Below are 19,795 nucleotides of genomic sequence, written 5' to 3' on the forward strand. Positions count from 1 at the left end.
ATGAATGAATTAGGAACAGAAAAGATACACGTAATAATTATTATTAATCTAAAGGAACAAATTAAAGTAACTAAACAGGTTTCTCATAATAATTTCTTATCTTAAACCCTAAGGAAAGATTGCTCTAAAGAAATGGGTCTACATAGGCAATGTGGCCTATGCGTAGACCTGAGTTGCTCAAATAAATACAATAATTGCAACAATGAGTTTGAACTATTATTGTTTGGTTTAATCGATGAAAGCAGCAACCCCAATTATATGCAGCCAATGCCAATATATATGTCTTGAGTCAATGTGACAGAGTGTGTCCGAAGGGGGGGAGTAGCGGAGAGGTAGCGGTCAAAACCGTCCATAGTTGGTGGCTATCAGTGACTCGGTCTCCTATACATTTAAATTAAAAATTATGTTATTTATGTGTTTTTTTAAAAATTATGTTATTTATGTGTTTTTTTAAATAAAAAATGAAGGCACAGAAAAAATATTAGTATTGTTTAAATTTGAAAAAATATTTTGATACAAAATTTGGAAGAGCAATTAGTAGTTGAGATCGATTTATTCACTGTGAAAGATCGAATTCCAGTACTATTGGAATAGCGGGTATTATGTGAATGTGAAACTGGAGAAAAGAAGTTAATGGAATTTTTGTAAATATAAAATAGGAGATTCTTTATGTAAAGTTGTCTTATGGTAAATATTTCAGTTTCTCTGTATGGAGTGCCAGTAGGGAATCACCAGGGCTTTTTAAATCCTATTTTTAATATAGTTTTTTGAACAACATTGAGTGGTCCAAGTATTGTTTTGTATGCACCACCCCATGCAATTATTCCAAAAGAGAGCAGCAGCGATTGGACATACGCGTAGTACGCCAATCTTACTTCTCGTATGCCTAGAACATCACTCAGCTGATGAAATGCAAATATATATCTATTAGTGTGTAGATATTCACTAATGCTTAGCCAAATCTCATGGAGTGATATGCGCCTACATTTAACTCAATGTTCCTAATATAGAAACGATGCTTCACCACAATTTCAAGTCTTTAAGTCTGTTTGTTGTCAAAATATTAAGCGGACAGACACAGATAGACAGACAGAAATGAAATTTTTTAAGTACCCAGCAACACGTGAAATAAAAGAATAAAATTAAGTTTTATGTAATCTAATTTTGGTATTCAGTCACCAGATGGTTCCGCCAACCTTCAGAAGAATGTTTGATCAGTTACTCAGTCAAGATGACTGGATGAGCTTTACCAGTTTTACAATTCTCCAAAATTAAGGTTACTATAATTTAAAGAAGTACATCTGTAGTGTAAAAAGATTGGTTCAAAATTTCAAGTTATTACACAGGTTAATATTTTCCCATAGACAGCAAATATTTATCTTATAACAGTTTTTAGCACAATATGTTATTACTATTATACTTGTTTCATGAGAGCAATTAATTAGTGCAGTTAAAATTTGGGCTCAAGGTTTCAAAAATTATTATTAATTGACAATCAATGTTAAAAAATGTAGCTTTTCTAAAAAATATATTTTATATTTCTCCTTTATTGAGAATGAATAAACAAATGTATTCCTCAATTGACACAGTACCTCAATATTAGATTTTCTACAAAAAATTATATTATAAACACAACACAATTTATAGTACCTGATTATCAACAAAGAAAGCTACTATCAAGAAAGCTGCTAGAAAGCTAATAAAAAGTCACTTTTTCTTATCTGTTTTCATTAGTTACCAACTTTGTGTGAACTATTCTTGATATCATTATTTGTTATTACAGAATTAGAACCACAAACAAACCAAGGCACAATACAAAATACAATAGTAAGTAAATGCAATCAGTTATACCTCAGAGACTACAGGCACTGGTGAAATTTCTTTCGGGAGAATATTGAATTCTGGTGTTGGATGTTCTGGTTTGTAGTAGCACTGAATCAAAGGAAATAAAATTTTGTGCATTTCATCATTTTCGTCTTTTTCATCTGGAAACTCATCCATTTCATCCTCATGACCCTACAAAAAGAATCAGTCATTAATAATTATTTTACATCAATAATTTAAATAATTTAGCATTCATTCTTTACACTACAATAACAAATCTTAGTTAGTTCTTAGTTTTCTGATACCCACGAGTCAGATTTAACTAACATCACGAGACTAGTGAGTGAGGGAAATGGAAAACACAAATACAGGTAACAATATGATGAATACTTAATTATAAACCAAACTGTCATTGGGGTCTAAGGAATAGGCTGACCTTAGTTCAGGTGATCTCCAATGATCTCCACTCATGACCAATGGGGGATTCGAATCCAACCAATGGTTGGGCTCGGGCAAATGCTAGTTAAGCGTCTTGCTTGAGGTGGCCCTGCTGTTAACAAAACTCCAGGATCAAGGCTAGTGCCCCGATTGTGCACTCTGCAGTTGCCCTCGGCGCCGCTCAGTAGTTGTGCCAGGTCGGGCATGACCAGTCTCGACTGGTCTGTCCGGAATCGTCTTCACAGAGTCGGTATCCTTCGGGAGAATGCGCTCTGTAGAGTGTGTGACGAGCAGGAGGAAACTGTTGAGCATCACCTCTTTGACTGCCCTGCAATAGCAAGGGAGTGGTATGCCATCTTTGGTAGTTTAGAGAAGGCTGATGAATTTCTCCAGGAGGACCTGATCGATTGTTTCCAGCGGTTTGTAGAACTGCCGATACCTTAGATTAGTTGGCCTCATGATGTGCTTCCGGAGTGAGCAAAAGGACCTTAAGGACTGCAGATATTTGCATGATCTGCAGCTTTACAAACTCTGAAAGAGTATTTCAATATCTGTATAGACCACTCAATCCAGTGTGACAACCAAAGTTTTCACTTTTTCACATTGCCAGACTACCATACGGTTGTTCTGTAAATTGATTTCACCAAGAGAGTGAACAATAGTGAGGGAGACATGTAAAAAATTGTTGAGCTTAAGGCCATTGCACATTGATCATTGAGTCACATTGTGTAAATCATATTTGATATATTAACAGCTTATATAAACTTAACATGTCTGCCAAATTTTACAAGTTTCAATTAATTTATTCTCTTTGTTTCGCTATGACATCAGTTTTAAGATGCTGGTGATCTTAAATTCACACCGAAAATCAAAAATGTTCAAGCTTTAACTTGGATGTCATTTTGCTGTCATATTCTATAGTTTTGCACCCATTCTTCATGCACTTGAATTAGAGACAATGTTTGGGTTATTCCAAGGACTACGCGCTTAGTGTAGTAACAATTTGATTTGACTTGATCACCTAATATGCTAAAGACTTGACAGCAATCTTGAAAATGGCTGTAGTTGAGAGCCAAATATACATAGAGACTGTATTAAATTCACTGCACCGTTACCTATGGCATCGTTCTATGGAAATACCTTGTTCAGTGAATACACAGTGTACAATAATGTGCAATAGTGTGCCAATCAAAATGCAGTTTTATTGTGATTCTCACAATTAATCACATAACATTATTAAATTTATGTAGATAATACTTGTAAGTAATAATAAGTACCTTATCAAACATTGCAGGATCAACAGGGACCGGTTCAACATAGATCAGAGGCAGTGACCTTGTAATCAATTCTTTGTACTTCATCATTGGGAGTAAACGATTTTCACATAAAGGATCTAACTTTAAATGTTCAGACAGCTCAACACCAATTATTTCTTCAATTTTCTGAAATGAAATAATTATTTTATAAACATTTAAATAATTGAAATGCCAACAATTTCATGTCATAGGAAATAGTATCAAGTAAGGGATAAAATATAGTTAGGAAAGCCTTTTCAAACAACTAAATTACACCACAGATTTAAAGAATTTGTTAAAATTAAAAAGTACAAAGGACAGTTTGAGATTTTAATAACAAAATTATGTGTTTTAATGATTTCATAATGCTATTTAAAATGCCTCAAAAGTGACTCTCAGAAAATTTTCCAATCTAAAAAACTAAATATTGCTACCGTAAGGGCATAATTATTCGAAGTTGATGGAACCAAATTTCATAATGTACTTTTGATAACCCAGATCTTCAGATCAGAGTAATTGATGCGCTCTGGACAATTGCATTTCTAATGTACCTCTTTCTCAAAGTATGTGACGGCCACAGAGTCTAGATCCCAGGTGAAGCTGTAAGTGACTGGGAGAGGTGTTGGGTTGACCATGAGTATCTCTCTGTGATCCTGAAAGTCCAGTGGAATGCAGCCAAAGTCCACTGACGGATGAGAGAACTGCAAGTTGGGAAAATTCAGCTTTCCCTTCAAATTTACCTTGTCCTGCACATGTAATTTACAAATGGTCATTTCACAAGATTACATAAATGATATTTTTCAAGAACAGGTAGACTACTTTAAACCCTTTTTTATGGGAATATCACTAAATACGAGTAGGAAATAAGACAATACAGCCCAATATGGAAATGATAAGAGTATCTATTGTAGAATTTTGTAGTAAAATATTCTAGATTTTCATCAGAAAAACCTTTACTAACTGTTATATTTGATAAACATTAAAACATTTAATCAAGACATATTCAAATAATAAAACTATTATTAACACTTTTACTTGCCTTAAAACTCTTCAAATAATGTACATATCTTGTGTAACAGAACAACATCGGTCAAATTCAAATTCAAATGGTTTGCACCAGGATCGGTACACGGAAATTGACATGAATCATAAACAGCTGATAAAGCAAAAACAGATGTAATGTTTTCATCCTATTTAAACATATTGGTCTAGGTTGGAGGCTGAAGAGCTAACGACCTCAGTTGATTTCCAGTATGTGAGCCCCATTTTGTAACCCCAATGGTTGTTGTGGAGATCTCGGCCTTCTCTCTTACTTGTAGAATGTAGACCCTGATTTTTAATTATTTTAATTTATAATTTTTATCTACTATTTATACTTAGTTTGTATGTGTTATGTTTATTTATTAAGTTTTAGTTATGAATTTTAATTAATTATTTATTTATACTTTTATAGAAATTATTAAGGAATCAATAACATTGGTTTTAAAGAACATTTTAATGATCCCGTGTTCCAGTTGTCTTAACGTCACAGGTGAATTGAACGACGACATGTAATGTTGTTCAATATTTTCATGTCAACCTTAATTGAAAATTTATTTTACTATTCACACAATTAAATTAAATAAACTACATAACCCAAACTTCTATATATGGTGTGCAACAGGTGTGGCAGTTTTCTACAATAAATTTGAACCAACAATAATTTGATCAACCTTATATGGTACCACCAACGTGGGGGAAATTAGCAACACAATAAAGACAGAACTACAACATATGCTGCAACCAATGTGGGGATAAAGGTACACATCCGTTCAACACTACTTAACCCTCCATCGGGCGCTTAAAATTAGAAACACCATCAGGCGCTCACGGAGGTTTCCTCCAGGTTGGCGAATAATGGATATCATAGTCGTTTAAACTGTTTTTATTTGTTTAAATATTCATACTGATTTAATTACAATGTAATATATTCATTTTTAGAAATATAATAAAAATTACACTTTTATGTAATGAATTTTCGAAATAAGAAATTCAAAATCTTAAAAAATGTTATTGTATAGTAACAACATGATTAATTTTAAGGAATAATGCAATTAATTGTAAAAATGTTTAACCTACTTTAAATATGTATGGAAATTAACTTAGTTTTTAACTTCTTACAAAACAACTTACTTCAACTCTTGAGATATTATACAATTGTAATGTCAATTATTGCTCTGAAATAAAAATTTATTCTTTACTAAAAATTTTTTTACACACTGCACAAAATTTCAAAAAATTTTCCTTCTGGTTCTTATAACGGCAATGTTCACTCCATAATCATTACTAAAATGTTCCCTAGCACACTGGTATTGTACTGACAAGTCTCTCGTCTTCATTCTCCATTTCAAAAAATTCAAATAAAATATATGGTATAATTTAAAAAGAAACCATCACAGGTCACACATTTAGGCGCACACGGATTATTACAACATAAAAACTAAACACAATAAGGCGCTCACGGAGATTTCGTCCAAGCACTACAAACACACCATCGGGCGCTCACGGAGGAATCGTCCAGTCACGCACGGAAGTAGACCTCATACTGACACATTTTGATAAATAAAAGCGGGAGGGTATTGTTTCGTTTCCCCGAAAGATGCTCGTGAAGTACACTGCGGGAAACGACTGCCGACATCAGAAAAGTAGTACTATTTTTAATAATAAAACATACACGGAGGAAAACTCCGTTTAGCGCCCGATGGAGGGTTAAATGCAGATCCATAACACTTGGTTTTTATACCCATATGTTGATTACCCCAAAAAAAATTATACTTGAGTTTTTTCCACATGAGCAAGAAAATTTGCCTTGGCTTGTATGCCTGAATGACAATAATACTGAAGAGTTAGGGGACACATAAAAAATAAAGTATCAAAGCAGAGTTTCCTGGTGCATATGTGAAATAATGTCCATGAACAAAATTAAATCAAGAAAAACATTACAGTATAAATTTACCAATAGTTTAATTTAAGTCTGCCCACATAAAATATTTTAAATAATTACATCTTATCAATACAGGATATTATTACCATGCCATTCCATACATTGATAAGAAGTTGTAAAGGTTAAAAATCTATCACGCTTTCTGCAATAGTTATTAATATTAACCCTAAAGTTTCACAGAAATGCTCTCATACTTTAAGTACTTAAAACAGTGTAACCCACCAAGGTTTGATTGAATAGAGACATACTCTTCTGTCATTTAATTTAGGGATTAAGACATGGCACATATTTTGTGCATGACTATGACAGGATTACACAGGTAGAGAACACATTGATCATCAAGCATCTAGAAAAAAGATTAGTGGCTGTGATGAACCTGAAAGTCTTTAGAATGGTTTCTGTTTTGATCTATGAAGTCTTCAGCTCACACCAGAAAATCTTTAAAATAAAATTCAATTTGGTAAAACTTAGTGATAAATCGTTCCGAACTATTTCGATTTAGGACTCTGGAAAATCTTGGTTTAGAGCTACTATGCAACCAGGTTTTCACGGATTGTAAGTTCAATAGTAGTCCAAAAAAACCTCCTTAAAAGTTCTATAGTTCGTCATATCATTGCAAGCCTGGGTTGTGGCAAATAAACTGTTGTTTAATGCACTTATGCCTGAGATATATTGCCTTAACACATTTTTTTGTATCTAAAATTATGTTGTTTTGCTATTTTTTTTATAGAGACAGGTTTTGGAGTTTAGATATATACCTTTATATTTGCAAACTAGTTATTCTTAGTGTCTTTATTTTAGTTTTTGTTCTCTTCAGCTATTGTAGCCAAAACATTTTTTTGGTTTTAATTGGCTTTGTTTAAATTCAAACAAAGCCAATCGTCATTTTGTGTGTTGGATATTTCCAAGGTACAAAAACACTAGAAATAAAACCATAAAATACTCCAGGGCGGGTAACATGCAACAGCAACACTGTGGTAGCATTCTGCACTATGTGACTACAGTGACCTCACCAAGGTGCAAACACTCATTACAGAGGGCCAAGGAAGTGCTGACATCTAGAAGAAAACACCAGAATTAATTGCATGACACACGGTTGTCAAAGAAACGCTTCTTGTGCGATATTACGGTAAACAAGAGAATAAAACAGGAACAATATAGCAATGTCTAATATTACATCAGAAACATACTTTTACACATTTGCTTTGAACGTAATATTACGTCAAAGAAGAGTGTAACTATCATGGGTAGAGAATATTAGTATCATGCAATAACAATAGTATTAAAATTATTAATTGGGAATTCTTTACATTATTAATAAATATTAAATCTAAACGGCTAGGCTTGCAATGATATGCCTTGTACTATAATAATATCATCTGATTCTGTAGTTTTGTTTTACTTAACCTTATAAAGATTTCTGGGTATAAATTTTGTACTTGGCTCCACTATTGATCAACAACTGGATTTTAGTATTTTTATGGCAGCCAAATCAGTTTTTGGCCAATAAAAACCAATATTGGTCAAAATGTTTTGCTTACTAGGCAGAAATTGATCCGCTGGAGGAGGGCTTTATTAAACCTTTGGGCACCAGCACCTGAAAGGCTGGTACTAACCGCCAAGTATCTGAGTAAAATAAATAAAAAACAAACAGCTGTGAAAGTAAAGTAAAGTAAAGTAAAGAATGTCTTATTTTACCAGGCGAAGTTAGGGCTAAGAAGCCCTCTCTAACACTTAACCTGGGGACCAACGGCTTAAAGGTGACTTCCGAACCACCACCAATGGCCGGGCAGGCGGGCCGCTTGCAAGGACAGGATCGCTCAGCGGTCACCTGTCCAAACAGCAGCCACGCTCGGCGTTGCTTGATCTGGTTATCTTGCGATAACCGCCGTACCCACTACACCTGAACTAACGACACTACAGCTGTGTCTAGGTCATTAGTGATACCAACTTTAAAATTGATAAAGGTAGTAGTCCTTATTTACTACAAACTACACAAAATTATAAATAAAGATAAAAATATTTTTTTCCAAGTCGTTGATAATCGGATGTTGACAGCTTTAACCTGAACCTCGACGCTCCCCCTTCCAAAGGGTTAAATACAACAGATCAAGTACTGATGTTCTTAGCTGACTTAGGGTTTTAATCTACAAAATGTGTAATATATTGTTGAGTATCACCCTCTGTGGATGCTCCTTATAACTGATTTGCAAGGCACTGTGGTAAGTGGTGGACTGTAGACTACACTGTACAGGAGGCCAAAATCCGACTGCCACTTCTCTCTCAGTGTAAGGGTTCAGGCTCAGAATGTTTTCTGTAGATCTGGAAGTTTCGCTTTCCGAAATCAAAAATGGATGTGCCAGCTCTAATACCACTGTGACTGGTAAGTTGGAAATATTTTTTAAGGCCATTGTTCCTGATAAAACAGAATTTATATCAGTATAGTGTAAAAAAACCATCAACTGATTATGTGTCTTTAATGTTGTGGAACAACTGTGTAAGCTTTGGGAATCATATTACCACTTAACCATGCACATAGTAATGACGTAACTAGAACTTGCTTTTGGGAGGAGATGAATTTGGTTGTAAAGCACACCACACCAAAGAGGTATGGAATCACCTCCTTGAATATATCTGAAGAAATATACAGTTAATAAAATTATATAGGTAATTTAAAGTAAAATATTTACTGCTATACTTCAAATAAGTTAAATTGATTGAACATATATTTTTTTTTTAATTTTTGAGCATTTTGAGGAGGTTCTATTCGCCTCATCCCCTCCTTTAGTTATAGCACTGGTAAACAAAATCATGTATTTTGGATATTGTCCATATTATTATTCATTACAATAAAATACACAATTTATTATTTATTACTTGTCATAAAATACTCCTTTGCTTTTACACCTAATAAATTGTGTAGAAAATTGTTTCTTATTTACTTAACATTTTCTAGTAATATGTTTAAAAAAATGAAAAATACGTTGTTAAGATAATAAACTGCCCTTATAAACTTGTTATATTTTTCAATAAGTATCCATGGACAAATAAATATTCAAAACACATTACAGCTTCATAGTGTTTTCATTTACAATGTTATTAACACTATATTAAAATAATTTAATATTCTCATTTTGAGAGAAAAACATAAATATTTTATTTGAACCTATAATAACTACAAGCAATTGTGTTACTCACATCATTGTAGTTTTCACATTTTCAGTTAGATTGTGTAGCAATGAATTCTTTTTATTCTAGGAAATATATTTTATTAACTAGAATCCAGAAGATTATGTTTTTACAAAATCAAAACCTTCAGGACACATAGTGACAAATAAATAAGCAGTCATGTTTTACTAGTAAAATTATATATAATTAGAGTGAATTAGAGTTTATAAGAAAAAGGATCTTGGCAATAAGTCAAAGTCAAACCATCTTTATTTACTTTAGTTACATCATAGCATTGAAATAGTGTCAATATAAATAGCTCAATAATGCAGTAAGAAATGTTTACATATTTAATTTAAATTCTGTTGTTTACTCACTTGTTTGAATGAGAATATATAATTTTATCAGAAATCGTATCTGAGATTTTTGGCAATAAAGATATTGTGCCATTCTTAATAATATTCAGTTTACAAATTACACAATACGTAAAAAAAGATACATGATAAAATTAGAACGCATCATTATAAAACACATTATTTCATTACTATTCACTACTGATTTTTAATATGTAAATGAATAATAGCATATAAATTTACTTTATTGATGATTATGTTTATTAAAACGTTAATATAGTAAACATGAAGCTTTGTCTATAAAATATTCTTTTACTTTATTTATAAAATATTATTTGTTAATCTTCTTGTTTGATTAATAATGGACAAAGTTTATACATTTTGGACCCATACATGTAATATGTGTAATTTTTTATTTAAAAGTCCAGTCTGTTTCTTGGGATGGTCTGTTTCCTCTATTCTGAGTATCACAAGAGTAAATCATTATTTCTGGGGTATCATTATATTATGAAAGTTTAGTATTCATATTTTTTGTCTGAGATTTAATATTTAGTACTCCTTATGCTGTCCATAATATAACTGCCATAAGTACAGTGTTTCGAGTTTTCAACTATTTAAAATGGTTCCTCACTGAATCATTTCTTCTCTTACTTAACACTCTTGTAATGAATTTTTTCTGTATTTTGAGGATTTGCCGTTATTGAATTTACTTATTCAGCAATAAAAACATATACTATAATAGTAGAACACTTAAATCCAACCCTCAGTGCCAAACTCCACCCTCTCACCAACCCCTTGATGCCCAGGACATCTTTACAAGATGTTGATGCCTTCACAAGGTTTTATATAATTGGATGTGATACAAGGCCCATATCAATGGACGTGTTATAGTACGAGACATATCAATGCAAGCCTGCGTTGTGGTGCGGTGTTGCCAACTGTAAGGGAAGAATAATAGCTGACCACAGCGACTCAGTGTTATGGGAAAGCAGACTGAATTCAACAATCGAACAAAACATTTTAAATCAAATAAAACATGCAGAATAATTGAACGCTGAAGAACAAAACAAATGTAAACAACCAGAACAAGGGGAGACATCATCGTGTCGGCTAATACTGAGAGTGAATTGGTTGACAGTGTGGTAACTGCCCAAACATCCAGGCTTGCATTGATGTGTCTCATATTTTGGTGCAGGGAAACATCAATTCCTATACATTCTAGCCTCAAAATATCCTCAAATTTTGATTCCCAAATAAATGAACTACATTACCACCACGTCAACAGTTTCAGTCAAAACTGGAACTTTAACACATATATGTTTCAAATTCTAAAACACTTCAGGCAAAAATGTCTCAATTAAAAATTAACTGATATAACTAAAGGCTCACAAAATATTTAAATAACACTCACTCGTGTCTGTTTGACCTTGGCTACTATGGGGACCGATGTTGATTTCAAATTCCAAGGACCTCTCGGACAATTCTATCATCGGCATTATGAAGTTAGCTTTTATTTGAATACTGCCAAGGTTTTGTTTGATGCCTCTTTTGTTAATTATTGCCCAGCATACAAAAGATTCTGACACCTCAAATTCTCTGAAAAATTCCCAAATAACTGCAGTTAAATTATAAAAAAATAAAGGCGTTATATAGGATGAAATAAAATATTTATCACATTTAGCATATAGTACAGAAACAGTCATAGCCATCATTAATCACTCATTTATTTACAACATGTACATTTATTTAACATTTATTTTGGACATGTCAACTCCACCTTCCTTGATGACTTATATAAACTAATAGGCTACTCAAGTAAAGTAACTATTACATACAGCACATATATAAAATATGAATGAGATCTGATTTTTCCCCTCCCACAGCGCAAAATAAAATTATCAATATTGTTATAAACATAAAAAATATTTATATAAATAATAAAGTACAAATCTGTCACTCCAATTAAGTCGTAACAACTTGTTATAGATGAAATGTGTATATGGGTCAATTTATATCTATTTTGAGTTGTTGAAAATGTAATCAAGAGCAAATTTAAAGAGGGTCTATTTCTTATGTTGTAAAATAGAACTACATATTTGAATTAATCAGCAAACAACGTTCAACTATATTTTGAATTAACAAAACAATTATTATAGCTATGTAAATGATTTAGTTAGTAATACAAGAACTTTCAGGATATAAAAACTGTAGTATGATTCAAAATCATACTGATTTTGCTCAAATAACAGGAGAAAACTTCTGAACCTAAACACTAATTCACAATGATGTTATAAAATCATACATATTACAGTAGTTATCATAATTATACTGATTGCCTTATTTTAACTAATAAATAATGCATTTTATAAGATATAAATTATCATATTTTTATCACTTTTATACCATATGTTATGTCATTGGAATTTAACTTAGCCATCAATGTGAAATATTATTTAGGTTATCAGATGTCTTCCAACTAATTTCATTGTTTGTAGCGATTAAAACAGAAGGAAGTTTAGAGCAAATTAGAGTAGCTCTTATCAGATTCAACTTTAGGGGTAAATTACAGTATGGTACACCGAAAAAAACCATACTGTTTCTACCCACCAAAAAAACTACCCACCAATTTCTTGCATCTGAAATGTTGTTTAAGGTTATAAAGAAGGCCTTCTCAGATTAGCCTTTCCTGATGCCAGGTTATAATATTGTATAACCTTCACATCCCATGGCTAATCACTCTTATTTTGATTGGCAACAATTATAATCATCAATATTATTTGAAGCATTCATTAATAATAAAGTAACAACTATAAAAAAGTAGTGCATTCATGAAAGTCTTTATTTGATTGAGTGGGTGATATGATTTGACACATGTAGTTAGATCAAATTATTATCAGTATTATTAATAATCAAATCTCATATAATTAATTTATTGAAAGTTTCAAAAACCTTTATAATCAAAGAAACTGATTTTACCTGTTGCTTTGACCTTCCAATATTATCTCTGTACTTTGGCCACCTTCCAGATCGAATTTGTAAGGTACGAACCTGAACAAACTCCTGCAAACAAATATGTATTCATTGTGTAAGATAAATATAAACACAATGAATTAGTATTTGTGACTGTAATGTGTATTGTATACATTACTATATTAACTTTGTATATTAAAATTTAATAAGGTATATGAAGGTGATGAAAGCATTTTATACGAATGCATTTTACATAAATTATAATAATCTATGTGTTGCTTTATACTTCAACAAAACTATCGCTATAATTTTACAAGGTATTAAATTTGAATCCACTGATAAAGAAGGACTTTTTAATTTCAGTTGATATTGCAATATGTTTTTAATTACAAAAAAATTTAATTTGTTCTTAATGCTATTCATTTTATTAAAAATTATAGCACAATTAAAAAATGAATCATATGAATTAATGAGCAATGAAAACATGTGATTGAAAACCTTTGCCATTGGCTAGGAATAACACTGATTAAAAAAAATGCGTTCTGGTGTAAAAAGAAAATCCCCCAATAACATTCTATTAACTGATAGAGTAAAGCACAAAGTTCCATGGAACAGTATTTTTTTCATTTGCAAATATTTAAAAGTAAATAATACTTTCAAATATGTTACTCTTTTGTGAATGAACATACACATAGAATAATTATTTCTTGATAATGCTCATATTACAAACATTGTATATAATAATGATTAATGAAAATGTGAAATGTCTTCTTCATTAGTACAAGTTACATGAATCTAAGTTCTATTAATAAATGCTGTTAAAATAAAAACACAAAGAGGTAAACTTACAGTACAGGAACAGATCCAGATCTAATACTCAGTCTGTCGGGAATGAAATGTATCATGTGATGTCTGGTTCCTGGATTATGAAGTTTTATAGTGAACTGATACAGTCTTCGGCTGAAAATATAAAGAAATACACACCCACACATACAATGAAAAGTACTCTTTAACGTTTTACTCTTTTCAGAGTCCTTCTTTAATGCATGAGGCATTGAAACATTTTTATCCTGCAACTAAATAAGTTAGTCCATTTATAACTTCAACTTAAATGCTCTCCTTACCTCAGATCATACAGTTTTTGTTTGTTTACAGTACTAAACAAATTAACATAATCACTACCAAAGTTAACAATAGTATTGTGTGTGGTGTGTGTGTGTGGCAACATTAAACGACTGTCACTTGCTAGTCGATGTGTTACGTTTCTGTCACAGTAGACTTCTTTCATATGTGAACTGATCAAACTGAAAATTAACTAAGCACTATCTGTAATTTAGAAAGATTCATGTGAATGAATACTCGCTTGTGGGCCATCCCTTAACCTGTTGACGAGTGCAGCAAAACATACCCAAATGAGTGCGCACGGCATTTGCCGTTTGGTTCCGTATGAGGAGGCACGGCATTTTCCGTTGCAGACTAATGACTGTCAATTCGTTCTCACTGACTTACTGTGACGTCTAGCAAAGATTTTTGGAACTTTTCAGTTGTTCCTAATAGTGTCTCTGTACAGTGTTGCTAGTCCTGTATTGTGATGCCACCTGGTGATAACTTAAAACACTATTTTACGGAGGCGGGACACAAGACCCGCTACGCCTCCAAGGTCATCATTTTATAAGGCCACTCCCCCAGAATAACCCAAAGAAGCGAAAATTACTCAGGCAGTGCTATGTCTGCATGCAAACACACTACTCGAACTGGACAAAGAAGAAAAGAAACCAGCTATGAATTTTCAACATGTGAGGTCGCCCTTTGTATATATCCTTGTTTTGAGCAGTATCACATATTAGCAAAGTTTTAAAACGAGGATATTGCTTTTAACAATCTACAATGTATTTTTATATACATTTAAACTATAATAAACAAGTTTATTAACATTTAAAAGTTTTTTTGTTTTACTCCCTAACAGTCTGTCACTGGTCAATGAGTCACTCAGTATGGACCGTCATAGGGGCACGGCAAATGCCGTGCGCACTCGTCAACAGGTTAATTAAGTACGTTAAAATCGGATTTTTCAGACCCCCCTAGCCCTCTTGTAACTGACTTGTAACACTAAACCCCCTAAATAATTACGTAACACTGCCACCAACACCTCCCTCTTTAACGTATATTATGCTAAAAATTGTAAATATGATAAAGAAAATGTTTAACTCAAAAGTAAATCGTGATTCATTAATATAAAACTAGCATTCCAAAACTGCAGAACGTAATTTTAAACTGTTTGCTGTTTCTTTGTAGTACTTATGTACTATTTTGTAATTTAGAATCAACGATTGAAACAGTTTTTCCCTGCCTACCTTTTTAGGCATTTTCACTAAAATCTACATTAAACCAATAACACAGTAAGACAATCACTACCATCTCTCAGCACAACATCACTGTATACTGTTACATAAACTGTAATGCATTGCAATGTACTTGACTGGTAGATTGTTCGCTTGTTGCACCAGTGGCTCCTACGAGGGTCGTCCAGAAAGTAAAGAACGTTTTGTTATAAGTCAATAAAAACAAAAGATAAGAGCATGAAAATTTATTTATAAATACTTATAAACTTACTCTATTTTTCTACAAAATCGCCGGAACTGTCAAGGCACTTGTTGTAGCGTGGCACCAGTTTTTCTATACCGACGTTATACTGTTCTGCCGCCAAGGAATGAAGCCACATTTTTACTCCTTCTTTGAGGTCTTCGTCACCCAAAAAGTTTTTTCCGCCTAAAAACACTTTCAACTTTGGAAACAAGTGATAGTCACTCGGAGCCAGATCTGGACTATACGGAGGGTGTCCGAAGATTTGCCATTTGAAAGAATTGAGTTCTGCTTTGGTTCGTGCACTGCAATGAGGCCGAGCATTGTCGTGGATCAGCACCACTTTCGACGACAGCATTCCGCGTCGTTTGTTCTGAATAGCGCGGCGAAGCCGATGCAAGGTCTCGGTGTAGGCCTCTGAGTTGATTGTTTCGCCTCTCGGCATGAACTCCACATGGATTAGGCCTTTTCGGTCCCAAAAAACTGTTGCCATCAATTTCCTGGTGTTCAAATTTGGTTTTTCTTTCCTGTTTTTTGTTGGTGAATTCGAGTGATGCCATTCCATTGACTGGAGCTTTGTCACCGTAAACTGCCTTAATTTGCCTATAAATTTCAATAGGTCGAACATTCTGTGCATTCAGAAACCGTATCACACTACGCAGTTCACACTTGGCGGGATTTTCAATTAACGCCGCCATTTTAAACTTTCACAGGAGACGCAAACGTGACCTCACGGTACCGCTACTCAGCTCACACTGAGGCAGAAGGTGTGGCTAACGAACAAGCTATCTACCGCGGTGGTGGGTGAACTGCGCCGCCCGTGATGCGCAATCGTTCTTTACTTTCTGGACGACCCTCGTAACATAAAGGACCGCTGAGTGAATTTAAAATAAAGCAAATGTTTACCCGCAATATTTCACAAAGTTTTATCTTCTTCAAACAATTCAGACATCTTTCTGTTTGCTTTTATCGAGGGGGAAACATAATGTTAACTTTAAAATCTTCGAGGAGATCCAGGCATATTTTGAGAATGTATTCAAGCAATTAATGACTGAGGTTTAATAGTACTTCATGTACCTCTGTGTCGAACTCCCAACTCTCCCCTGTAACGGTGCGTAACGCTGCTGAAAAGCCCCCCCCCCCCCCCTCACCATCTGGAGCAGTATGTAATGTAGACACAGCCTCTTGAGTTTATCACCTGGTTTCGAGATGGTAAAAAATGAAGAAAAGGAATAAAGACGGATCACATAATATTTACCTGAACAAATACCCGAGGTCTATCTCAGGGAAAATTTTGGGCTCCGTTAGGATTCCGCAGCCTGATGCAGAGGCAAAGAGGCCGATGTTGATCACTCGACTATGCTCCACGTGTACCAGCAGAGAGGCTGACACTGTGCTAGGGTCAAGCACCGTCACCGTCACACTGATTGTCTTAGTCTCTCCGGCATGCAGATGGCCTGTGCTTGGCATCACACTCCACTTGGCCTGGTGCTTTCCCTCCTGAACAGTGTTTAAATTTCCTGTCTCACCTCTGTCTTAATTTTAAAGTTTGGTTTGGAGAATTAAGATCACTTGGTTGCTTTGTTCCATAAAAATGTACTTGTATGCACGGATACAAAATGCATGACATATCTTTAGTACAGTACAAAATAATTTATACAGATTAATTAGGACCAGAAATGATGTGGATAAATGAATATCCAGATAAACAGGTAGTAGAGTAAAAACACAATAGATTGTAGATAGTAAGGAATTTATTTATTACAAATATAACAGTAAAAGAAAGCAATTTATTATTTTCGTTGTAGAAATATCAATTCTTATACAAAAATAAATGTATTTACTTTAATGCACACTTTTAGTTACCTAGTAAAAAATTTCAATTATTAAAATAAAATTTTCAGGAAATGTTCATCAAAGTTTATAAAATGAAGGTTACATTTAAAATTTGACAGCATTGAGGAATATTCTCACTTTAAACTGGAACCTTTTTGCAATGAAAATAAATACATCATTTAAAAACTCATATGTTATCATTTTGGAGTATCCTTAAAAAAATGGAAAAATTAGAATTTCAAGACCACGGTTATAAATGCAAGGAAATGGAATGCTTGTATATATTCCCATGGTACATGTGCACATATCAAACAATAACTTCATCTAGTAACATTTGCTAAAAACACTGAGTCATCTGCTACTCTTTCCTTTATTTTCTGTCACTTTATAGAAGTTCTGCCAACCACAGGACAAGAAATTCAGTGGATTTCTAAGATTAACAATTTTAGGATCTTTTCAACTCTACATCGTATACAAATTTTCTCAGAGTACTTGAACCAATCAACCATAAATGAAAATGCCTCATTCCCAAAAGAGATATCACATCAAAGATCACCTTGTGTGACAGAACAGTTATAAGTTGCATCAGAGTTTCTAGCAATAACATGTACCAGTGTTTCAGAGATAGCAATTTGAACCAAACCATTCTGGGTGTATAATATTTACAACTATGTTTTATTTAGCATAAGATACTAACTTCATTGTTTGGAATAATTTAGTTTATATTTGTGTTTTCTAACTAAATAATCTCAAACTAACTCAATATGCTGGATTGAGTTGCACTATGGACCAAGTGTAAAATCAGGTGATTGCTCCACATTGGCAGAGACACCTAAATCACGTGATCACCTGATTGGTTGGTATAGCGTTCCCTGTATGCTGCCCAGCAGCAGTTATTCATGATGTGACCTAGGACAAGGGTCTTTCATTCTCTCTTTATATCTCAGGGTAGTGGTTTCCAGTAGTTTGAAATGTAAGCTCGTCTGGCTGTCGCTCTTTATCTCAGCATGTGGTGGATTTCTCAATAGTTTCACATATCATGTGATTACACAATGAAAGTAACAAGATAAGAGGCATCTCGAAAGTCCCTCTTAAAAAATTCATTAGATTTTGTGGACTTTCATTTGGCCCTGGACAGATGTGGGTTCCTTTTTATCCACTTGTTTTCCCCCGATGCCAGTGACTGTTGTAAAGTGTCTGTAATGTTGGCTGTGTCTCCAAATGCCTGTCTGCCGATGGACACCAAGTCGACCATGTGAAGGCCTCTATGGAGGATGTGACATCCAAGAATGTAGCCAGGAAAAAATTTGTGGGGGGTTCAGACAACTGATATTTTCCTGTAGTGGTCAGAGAGTAAGGCCCCGTTTTGTTCTGTAAAAAGTTCTTAACCCGTTTCTTTGGTGAGAATGATCTTTAAGCAGTTACATGTAATTAAAGCTGAATTATTAAAATAATAACATTCGTTTACTAAAAAAGTAATTTAAAACATTACAAATTTGGGGAGGGCCCGGACCCCTTGGATCCCCTCGCTGGCTACTTCTTTGGCAATGTCCATATCTTGCTGTGTGGGTGTGAGTGGAAAAAACCCATGTCAGTGAGTGGCATCGTTCCTTACAAAACCTTACCCACTCAATATCAGTTTCTTTTATTTTAATTATCTAGTATCAAATGATTCAATGGGAATTTGAGTAATCCACTCTTTACCTCCCAAAGAAAAGTTTTCTTTGCTTCTCCATGTTTTTTATTTATTTTTTATTATTATATATATATGCTTTTATATATCTTTCTGAGTATTTCAAGTTGTCCAATTACTATTATACACAAGGAATAAAAACACCTTGCTCTAATTATTATAAAATGCATGTCATAACATTAAAAAACATTAATATGACACAACATTTTATATTTTTTGCAAACTCTATTAAGGTATATTTTTATTATAATTTTATATTTTAAAAGTCCGTTTCCACTTTATGAAATAATTTTGTAAAAAAGAATCTATATTCTTATTTTCATATAAAATCCTTTTTTTACTGTGTGTTAATATTATCTATGGTGTCAACATCAAGACCTCAAGATCTACAACAACTGCCCATTTATAAAACTACTAGCTATTCCTATAAGCATAAACATAAACTATCGTTTAATTTTGTTATCACTTGAATTTTATATTCCATACCAGGATAGGGAAGCAAATCAAAGAACAACTTCACATAAAGTATGTATGAACAACTTCGCTTTGTTATGTGTAGAAAACTCAGTTGCTCTACTGTGCTTTGGGATCTGTGTAAAACGTAGTGCGCTCAACACAATGAGAATATCTCTCAACATCAAGACCTCAAGAT

At 33.4% G+C, this 19,795-nt stretch overlaps 1 protein-coding gene across 1 annotated transcript in view; it reads right to left on the bottom strand.

Moving 5' to 3' along the window:
- The window catches only part of LOC124365041 (hydrocephalus-inducing protein-like), a 213,041-nt gene that overhangs the window by 169,998 nt on the left and 23,248 nt on the right, over positions 1-19,795 (bottom strand). Inside the window, exons 9-16 of the mRNA XM_046820939.1 lie at positions 16,873-17,114; positions 13,881-13,991; positions 13,038-13,121; positions 11,473-11,657; positions 8,721-8,956; positions 4,109-4,303; positions 3,540-3,704; positions 1,852-2,016 (exon numbers count right to left, since the gene is read on the bottom strand). Coding sequence (XP_046676895.1) covers positions 1,852-2,016; positions 3,540-3,704; positions 4,109-4,303; positions 8,721-8,956; positions 11,473-11,657; positions 13,038-13,121; positions 13,881-13,991; positions 16,873-17,114 — 1,383 coding nt within the window. The remainder of the gene's footprint in view (positions 1-1,851; positions 2,017-3,539; positions 3,705-4,108; positions 4,304-8,720; positions 8,957-11,472; positions 11,658-13,037; positions 13,122-13,880; positions 13,992-16,872; positions 17,115-19,795) is intronic.

This window comes from Homalodisca vitripennis, chromosome 6, assembly GCF_021130785.1.
Source record: "Homalodisca vitripennis isolate AUS2020 chromosome 6, UT_GWSS_2.1, whole genome shotgun sequence".
Lineage (NCBI taxonomy): Eukaryota > Metazoa > Arthropoda > Insecta > Hemiptera > Cicadellidae > Homalodisca > Homalodisca vitripennis.